This window comes from Molothrus ater, chromosome 19 (assembly GCF_012460135.2).
Source record: "Molothrus ater isolate BHLD 08-10-18 breed brown headed cowbird chromosome 19, BPBGC_Mater_1.1, whole genome shotgun sequence".
NCBI classification, from domain to species: domain Eukaryota; kingdom Metazoa; phylum Chordata; class Aves; order Passeriformes; family Icteridae; genus Molothrus; species Molothrus ater.
This window is the reverse complement of record NC_050496.2, coordinates 12,279,250-12,288,199: the sequence shown is the minus strand read 5'-3', so window position 1 is coordinate 12,288,199 and position 8,950 is coordinate 12,279,250. Positions and strand designations below refer to the sequence as shown.

Below are 8,950 nucleotides of genomic sequence, written 5' to 3'. Positions count from 1 at the left end.
GTCCCGTGTCCTTGCCACTGTCCCCGTGTCCCTGCTGCTGTCCCCGTGTCCCTGCTGCTGTCCCCGTGTCCCTGCCGCTGTCCCATGTCCTGCTGTGCCCGAGGCAGAGCCCCGGGCTGGATCCACCCCATTCCCGTCCCGCTCTGCCGTGGGATGGGGGAGTTTCGGGGGGGCTGTGTGGGCGATCTCTTTGGGCTGGCTACAAGGGATAAGTGATGATTTCCCTCCCTGTACGTTTGATGCGGTTCCTGTGGGTCAGGGGGAGGCTGCAGCTCTCGGGGACAGTGCTGGGGACACTGCGCTGGCCTGTTCCCACCTGGCCCCGTGAGCCGCAGCTCAGATTCCCCCGGGAGCGCTGCATTCCAGGAACTGCGGCTGGAGCCCAGCCCGGCTCCCGAGGGAGCGGCGGAGGCAGCCGGGCCCGGGCTTTGTCACGGTGCCCACACCCGGAGCAGCTCCTGCAGAGCCCCGGGTGCCACCGTCCCTGCACCAGCCTGGCAGGACCCACAGGGAGCTCACAGACAGCGGCTTGAGGGAAAAATACATCAGTTAGTGTTACATAAAGCAGGGAAAGACGTGGTGTGAGGGTACGGGAGAAGGAGACAGCCTGGCACAGAGGCTCAGGGAGTGCCTGAGCCAGCTCCGAGAGGAACTGGGCAGAAATCTCTGCTTCATGCAGGCACAAAACCTTCCTGTGGAAAAAGACAAGCTGCTGAGCACTGGCTGCTCAGGGAACAGACACACGTGAGAGAAGCCGGTGTCTTTCTTCACGCTTTATTGTGTAAAAATAAAGTCAACAATTCATGTAATCCCAGCAATAAAATGGAAAAAGCATGAGAATCCGTAGAAACAGTGCATTGTCAGAACTGCCGATGCGGGCCGGATGCACGGGGTGTCAGAACCCCTTCAAATCCCAAAGGAGACAGAGCCAGGAGTAGGAAAAATGTACAGCTTTGGTTAGCAAAATAATGACAAATTAAGATACATCGATTCTCTCCCCTACTGTACACTATGTACACTGCGTTGACATCACACCCTTTCGTGGTTTTTTGGCAAATCCAACGCACCTGGGGCTGGAGGTGAAACCCGTGCCGTGGTCTCGCTGTTGTTCTCAGCAGGTTCTGCCTGTGCTCGCCGATGTGAACGGGGGCTTGGGAGGAACTGAAATTAACTCTCGATGGTTCGGGGTTTTTTTTCTCGCACCAAGAGCGCGGCTGAGGCTCCGCTGCCCTGAGCCGTGCGCGGGGTCTCGCTCCGGGGCTGCCGCTGCCTGCGCCGGCCCCCGGGGCAGCCGAGGCGGGGCGGGCTCCGAGCTCCGAGCCCGGGGCAGCTCCCGGGCCCGCGCCGGCCCCTCCGCTCCGCCCGTGTCTTTGCCGCATCTTTGGAGCTGGTCGTGAGGCTCTGGAGCCCCGGGTGAATTCTCTGCCTCATCCTCCGCTGCCGCCCAGGGCTGCCCTGGGGGGGCAGGAGGGGGGCTGGGGAGTGATTTCTGCAATCTGTAGTACAAACCAGGAGTTTAGAAAAGGAAACCATACAAAATGCATCTGTTATCTCAAAATACGCTTCTTTATCTCTTTTTATCCTGCAGAATCTCAAAGCACTTTTTTTTTTTTCTCTCAGGGAGCGCTGATAATTCTATATATATTTTTTTTTTATCTTCATAAAAATACCCTTTTTTTATTGGTAATAAACTTCCCTTTACAGTAAGAGAAACAAGAGAGTGTATTATCAAAAGCAGAAAGGCTTCAGACCTGTCAGTGGGAGCTGGGCTGGAGGGGACGGTAAAGGCTATTTGTCACCAGCTACGGCGCGTAGGAGCCTCGGGGGGCTGCAGGCGGCGGGGCCGGGGGTTCCTGAGTGCGGCAGGTCGGGGAGCGGGGCCGGGGGGTCCCGCCGGGGGTCCCGCCCCGGTGCCCGCCGCAGCCCGGGGCTATGGCTGTGGTGCTCGGCAGCAGCGCCGGCCGGGAGGGGCGCGGGGCTCCGGGGGAATGGGCGGAGGGGTCGCCCCTCCTCGGGGTCCCGGGTTGGAGCGCAGCTGGGGAGGGGGGGATGTTAGAGCTCTCCCCCAGCTCTGGGGGCAGCGGCCTCCCGGGGGTCAGGCTGGACAGAGAGAGGAGCCCCGAGGGGGCTCCGGGCCGGGTCCCGCAGCCTTTTCAGGCGCCGGTGCCCGAGGAAAGCGGCGGCGAAGCGGGGGCCGGGCCGGGGGGCGGCGGGGGGGGCGCAGCCGCGCCAGGCCAAGGCACGCAGGCGTTGAAGGACGTTGGCAAGACAGAAACCGGAGGGTCGTGGGGCTCCGGGGGCGGGCGCCCCGCTGCCGGGGCATCCCTGCTCCCGGGACAAGTCGGGTGGCTTCGTTCTCGGTCGTTTTTGCGCAAAACAAGGAGGAAAAAAAAATAAATAAAAGAACCCGCTGAGGAGGTTTCTCTCGCTTGTCCGTGGCCCTAGTTGAGCTGGCGGCAGGCCTCGAAAGTCCACTTGGTGGCCCCGCCGTAGATGTCGATGTTGGCCTCGGCCCAGGCGATGACATTGCCCGCGAGTGCCTTGGAGCTGCAGGTGGCCAGGCCGTACACCTCCCCCGGGCTCAGCTTGCGGTCCCACACGTTGAAGTGGGCCAGCTCCCCCACGAAAGCCTGCGTGGCGTCGAAGCCGCCGCCCAGCGTGTCCTGCGGAGGAGCCGCGGTCAGCGGGGCACCCCCGGCCCCGTCCGTGCCCCCGGGGGCTCCGGCGAGCGGGGCCCCGCGGCCGCCCCGGCCCTTACCTGCTCCTGGCCCAGCACCAGCACGCCCTGCGGCTTGATGGGGTGGTAGGGGGCCAGGTTCTCGCCGTTGCCCGTCTGCGTGCCGTCCTGGTAGGCTTCCCACACCCCGTCCCGCGTGGTCCAGGTGACGCAGATGTGGTGCCACTTGCCGTCGTTGATGGCGAAGGGCAGCTTGGCCACCTGCGGGCAGCGGCTCGGGGTGGTCACACGGGGGTCCCCCCGCGCCGCCCCCCAGCCCAGCGCCCTCCCCGCGGCCCGGGACCCTACCTTGTCGTTGATGAGGATCTCCATGGGGTTGTTGCCCCACTCGATGAGCACCAGCTCGTTGGCCTGCCCGGGCACGGCGTAGGAGAAGGGGGTGCCCATGCCGGGGGAGGCGCTGGATTTGATCCACATGCAGATGCTGAAGGCGTACATCTCGGGCAGGCTCTTCTTCACCTTGGCATACATGTAGTTGGTGCGCAGGGAGAAGGTGAGCTGGAACCTGTCCGGGGGCCGGTTGTCCTTCTGGCCTGCGGGAGCGCGGGGGCGGTGGGCTCCTGCCGGGCCCCCTTTCCGCCCCTTTGGGGGTTCCCCCCCTCCCCACCCCGTTATGTAACGGGCCTTGAGATGGCAGCGAGGAGCAAATCCCTCCGGCGCCGCGCGGCTCCCTAATCCCCGGGGCGGGCAGCGCCCGGAGCATCCCCGGTACCGAGCCCGCGGGCACCGGCCGCCTCGGGAGCCACCGAGCGAGGGTTTGGGCAGGGAGGGACCTCAACGATCGGCCAGTCCCGACCCCTGCCACGGGGACAGCCAAGCTGGGGGAGAGGGACGGGCTCGGCAGATCCGCCCGCGGGAGCGGCTCCGCATCGTGCGGCAGCGCCCGGTCCCGGCGGCGGGGGAGCTCCGGGAGCCGGCCCGGGGGTCCCGGGGGTGGGCAGCGCCCGGTACCTTTCTCCAGATCGCTGATGCGCTGGTGCAGCGAGGTGAGGGTGCTCTCGATCTTGCCGCGCTCCTCGGACTCGTTGCGGGGGCTGAGCTTGCCCTCCTCCAGGCTGTTCACCCGCGACAGCACCTGCTTCTCCAGGTCATCGATCTTGTTCTGCAGGATGTCCTTCAGGTTGTTGGTCTGGCTGGAGGAGTTCATCCTGCTGAACTGCTGCAAGGGGCGAGCAGAGGAGCGGGCTGTTAGCACCGGGAGGCGGCTCCCGGTGCCCGGCTCCGCGGGCTGCCCGCTGCCCGGCTCCGCGCTCCCCGCGCTGGGATGCGCGGCCGCCCCGGCTCCCCGTGGCTCCCGGTGCCCGGCAGCGCGGCTCCCCGGCTCTCCTCGCGTACCTCCAGGTTCTCCAGCCGGGTTTTCAGGGACTGCAGCGTCTGCCCCAGCTGGCTGAGGGTCTCGGCGGCGGCCGGCCGCGACAGGTCGCCCATGGTGTTCTTGGAAAAGCCCTTCCTGCCCTTTCCCTCGCCGGGCAGCTCCAGCACGCTCTGGCTCTCGCAGCGGCCCAGCTTGGCCGTGAGCTCGCGGATCGTCTCCTTCTGGTTCATGATGGTTTCCTTCTGCTGCAGCACCGTCTCCCGCAGCTGCAGCACGGTGCCCTTCAGCTCCTCGGCCGAGCCGGTGCCCAGCGCCGAGGCGGCGCACACGTCCCCGTCCAGCGGCACCGAGGTGCAGATGAAGCGCGTCTGCCCCAGGCCCTGGCCGAGCGCCGGCCCCAGCGCCGGCCCCAGCAGCAGCAGCAGCGGCAGGAGGCGGCGGCGGCGGCTGCCGGGCGGCCCCGCGGCCATGGCTCCGCTCGGCTCCGCTCGCTCCGGGCCGGCTCCGGCTCCGCTGCGGCGCCGCCGCTTTTATGGCGGCCGGGCGGGGCCGCGCGGGGCGTCACGGAGCGCGGAATCCCGGCCCGGGCGGGGGGGCCCGCGTGGGAGCGCGGCGGGAGTGAGTGCGAGAGCGTGCGGGGCTGGCGCTGGGAGCGAGAGAGCGCGCCCGCGTGTCCGTGTGCGTCCGTGTGTCCGTGTGCGTCCGTGTGTCCGTGTGCGTCCGTGTGTCCGCGTGTCCGCCTGGGTCCGTGTGTCCGCTTGTGTCCGTCTGTCCGTCTGTGTCCGTGTGTCCGCGTGTCCGTGTGTGTCCGCGTGTGTCCGTGTGTCCGCCTGGGTCCGTGTGTCCGCCTGTGTCCGCCTGGGTCCGTGTGTGTCCGTGTGTCCGTGGGCGAGAGCGCGCGTGGGCGGCGCGTGGGCAGGGGAGACTGTGCGGGGATGTGCGGGTGTGAGTGCGGGGGATGAGTGTGTGCGTGTGCGTGCGTGTGTGTGCATGTGTGTGCATGTGTGTGCGTGTGTGTGTGCGTGTGTGTGCGTGTGTGTGCGTGTGTGTGCGTGTGTGTGTGCGTGCATGTGTGTGCGTGTGTGTGCATGTGTGTGTGCATGTGTGTGTGTGCGTGTGTGCGCGTGTGTGTGTGTGTGCATGTGTGTGTGTGTGTGCATGTGTGTGCGTGTGCGTGTGTGTGTGCGTGTGTGTGTGTGTGCGTGTGTGTGCATGCGTGTGTGTGTGCATGCGTGCGTGTGCATGTGTGTGCGTGTGTGTGCGTGTGCGTGTGTGTGCGCGCGTGTGCGTGTGTGCGGGCTGTGCTGCACACGTGGCTGTCTGCGGGCTCTGCACGCACCGGTGTGTGCGGTTGCCGGTGCGGGGCCGTGGGTGCCCCGTGGGTGCCCCCCGGGTGTCCGTGCCGGGCTCCTGGCGCTGTGGGTGCCCCGTGGGTGCCCCCCGGGTGTCCGTGCCGGGCTCCTGGCGCTGTGGGTGCCCCGGGGGTCGGTGCCCCGTGGAGCAGGGGAAGCCCCCGGGATCCGGGGAGAACAAGGATGAGCTGCGGGGCTGCCGGCCCGGGGGGAGCCCGGACGGGCCCCGGTCACTCCAGGGACAGCTGCTCCCCCCGGTGCCGGTGCCCAGCACCACTCTGGGTGCACGGGAGCCGTTTTCTGCTTCTTTATTAATCAGAGAAAGAACCTTGCAGGTAACGTCTGGATCTGTCCTTGGTGGGAATAGCTCGTGGCTGCTGGAGCTGTCACTTCTCTCATCTTCAGCACTTCAGCCGAGGCCGATTCTCATCCAGCCAGCAGTGTCCCCTGCCCTTGCTCCCCACGTCCTTGGCCAGGCCACCCGAGCACAAACAGAGATGTCCCAGCCCCCTGAGCCTCTCCTGCCTGTTGATTTATCCTTGTCCTCTCCTGGGTGTTGTGTTGTGTTGTGTTGTGTTGTGTTTGTTGTGTTGTGTTGTGGTGGAAACTCCCGGCCTGGAGAGCAGCCTGCAGGGCTGCTGGGGGACTGTGGCCCCCTCAGCTCAGCTCGGCACTGCAGCAGCACATATGGCTGGAGTATTTGCATAATGCCAAGTTATCCTGTGAAATATGAAGTAATTAATTTTGATTAGCGAAGTGGGTCAATAAAATACAAAGGTTTTCAGTTCATGGATTTGCAGAATATAAAACACAAGGGCTCTGTGGTCCTTTCCCCTTTGATGTGCCTGGAGCAGGCCTGAGGAGCCCTGGCTGGGGCTGCCTGAGCTGCTCTGTGCTACCTGGGACTGGTTTGATGCCTCTCCTGGAGCAGGTCTGTATCCAGCCCCGGGAGGTTTGTGACACACTGGTGTGTCAGGGAGTGTTTCCTCCTCAAAGGCAGCTCAGCTGCCCCTGGGAGCCTCTCTGCCCATCCAGCCCTGCTGTGGTACAGTAAAAGCAGCATTTGATGGCCAAGCCCAGCCCCTGGGGCTCTCAGCAGGAGCAGGATGGCAGCCTGGCAAATCTCTGATGTTCTGCTGCCCATTTATGCCAGCCTGGGGAACCCAGGGCACTGCAGACCAAAGTGGCTGAGAGCTCAGGAGGTGTGCAGGATGCTCAGCACCTCTGGGCACCTTCATGGGCATCCTGCAGTGCTCTCATCAGCATCCATCCAACCTGTCCCAGTGCTCATGAGACCTGGGTGTCCTTTGGAGCCTTGCTGAGGCTCCTGGGTCTCACTGCTGGTCCTGCCTGTGCAGCTCAGAGCCACCTGTGGTGCTGCTCACCTGCAGGGTGCCCACACCTCTGGCACTGCTCCCCTCTGGGGCGCTGTGTGCAGGAAATTCCGGGGGGAATCTGCATTTCCAGCAGGCTCTTCCTTGTGGCTCGATCGCCCTGGTTACTGTCCCTGCTGCTGGCTCTGTGCTGAGCAGTGTTCAGTGCAGCACGAGCAGGGAGGGAGGGAGGGGGATGAGGAGGGGACAGACCCCATGGGGTTTGCTGGCAGAGCAGTCTCCCTTCTGTGCTGGTTGGCTTTGGGGTTTCTGACAAAAGGAGAAGCTGGCAAGACTGCAGGTCTAATCCTGCCACAGGCAGGAACACCTCCCAGAAATGATGATACTGCAGGCAACAGAATGAGACCAGAGTAAAGCAGTGTGAGAGGCAGCAGAGCCAGGTCCCAGTCCTGCTCACATCTGCACAGCCCTGACAGAGCTGAGTGTGTCACTGAACCAATTTCCCTCGCAATCTTTTGTCATCCACAGCACATTATGCGGAGATGAGCCCAAGGTGACAAATGCAATAAAATAAACACTCGGATGCTATGGTGATGGAGACCAGGAAGTGCCTGGATGGGAAAAAACAACAAAGCTGTGCTACAAGAGATAAGCAAAATAACCCCCATGGCTCCTAATGCAAAGAAAGGACTGGAAAACATGATCAGGATTTCAGCTTTCCCAGAATCACTGAATCATGCAATAGGATCTGTTATTGCTTCTGTAGATTTAGGAGCTGTGTGGCTGTAATGGAGTAATGGAGCCCCTATTTTTAACTCTTCCCTTGCCTCTTCCCAAGCGCTTGGCAGCAGCTGATTTATGGCTCTGTGGCTGCAAAGAGCTGAGCACGGCTCTCAAGGACCCTCGCAGGTGCTTTAGCCCTGAACAGGAGCCAGCAGGCACATTTGTCCTGTGATGGACAGGATGGCTTTGGGCAGCCCGGGGGCTCCCAGCCCCGTGGCCGTGCAGGGCTGGGGGGTGTCAGTCTGTCTGCTCCACACCAAGCTCTGTGTGGGAGCAGCCCCAGCGCCGGTGCAGAGAGGGCAGCTCTTCAAAGTGGGCAAATCTCTCTAATCCCAGGAGCTGGAGCCCCAGGGAGCAGGCAGTGGAAGCTTTCTCTCCTGCTAGTGCAGCCTGCTGTACATAAACCATCTCCTGTGGGGTGATGCTGGTTCCGCAGTGAAGTCTCCTCTGCGGAGTGGGAACGGGGAGATCCATTATGGGATGGAGGCAGCTTGAGATGGGAAACAGCAATGGCTGCACTTGCAGGAGCTCAGCTCCCTCTGTCTGGCCATGGGGCTGCTGGTTGTGCCCCTCTTGTCACTGAGGCTGCTGAGGGACCGTCCCCTGCAGCCACATCCCCACATCCCCACATCCCCACATCCCCACATCTCCATCCCCACATCTCCATCCCCACATCCCCACATCCCCACATCCCCACATCTCCATCCCCACATCTCCATCCCCACATCCCCACATCTCCATCCCCACACCCCCATCCCCACATCCCCACATCCCCATCCCCACATCCCCACATCCCCACATCTCCATCCCCACACCCCCATCCCCACATCCCCACACCCCCATCCCCACATCCCCACACCCCCATCCCCACATCCCCATCCCCACATCCCCACATCCCCATCCCCACATCCCCACATCTCCATCCCCACATCCCCACACCCCCATCCCCACATCCCCATCCCCACATCCCCACATCCCCACATCTCCCTCCCCACATCCCCATCCCCACATCCCCATCCCCACATCCCCACATCTCCCTCCCCACATCCCCATCCCCACATCCCCATCCCCACATCTCCATCCCCACATCCCCACATCTCCATCCCCACATCCCCACATCCCCATCCCCACATCCCCACATCCCCATCCCCACATCTCCCTCCCCACATCTCCATCCCCACATCCCCACATCTCCATCCCCACATCCCCACATCTCCATCCCCACATCTCCATCCCCACATCCCCATCCCCACATCCCCATCCCCACACTCCCATCCCCACATCCCCATCCCCATACCCCCATCTCCAGCAGGCTCAAAGCAGGACAGGGCAGACACTGCCACGTTGTTTTGTCCTTTTTTTACTAGAAGTACTTGTTCTTGGGGAAACTGCAGCAAGGGCAGGGTCTGTGGCCACAGCACCACTGCCT

At 63.4% G+C, this 8,950-nt stretch overlaps 1 protein-coding gene across 1 annotated transcript; it reads right to left on the bottom strand.

The window, feature by feature from the left end:
* Positions 1–758: 758 nt before the first annotated feature.
* NPTX1 (neuronal pentraxin 1) lies at positions 759–4,552 on the bottom strand. The gene is made up of 5 exons (XM_036394726.2): positions 4,073–4,552; positions 3,689–3,896; positions 3,026–3,270; positions 2,759–2,938; positions 759–2,663 (listed from the first exon to the last, which is right to left on the bottom strand). The coding sequence occupies exons 1-5, from the start codon at positions 4,520–4,522 to the stop codon at positions 2,442–2,444; spliced, it is 1,305 nt and encodes a 434-aa protein (XP_036250619.1). The 5' UTR covers positions 4,523–4,552; the 3' UTR covers positions 759–2,441.
* Between the last annotated feature and the right edge of the window lie 4,398 nt (positions 4,553–8,950).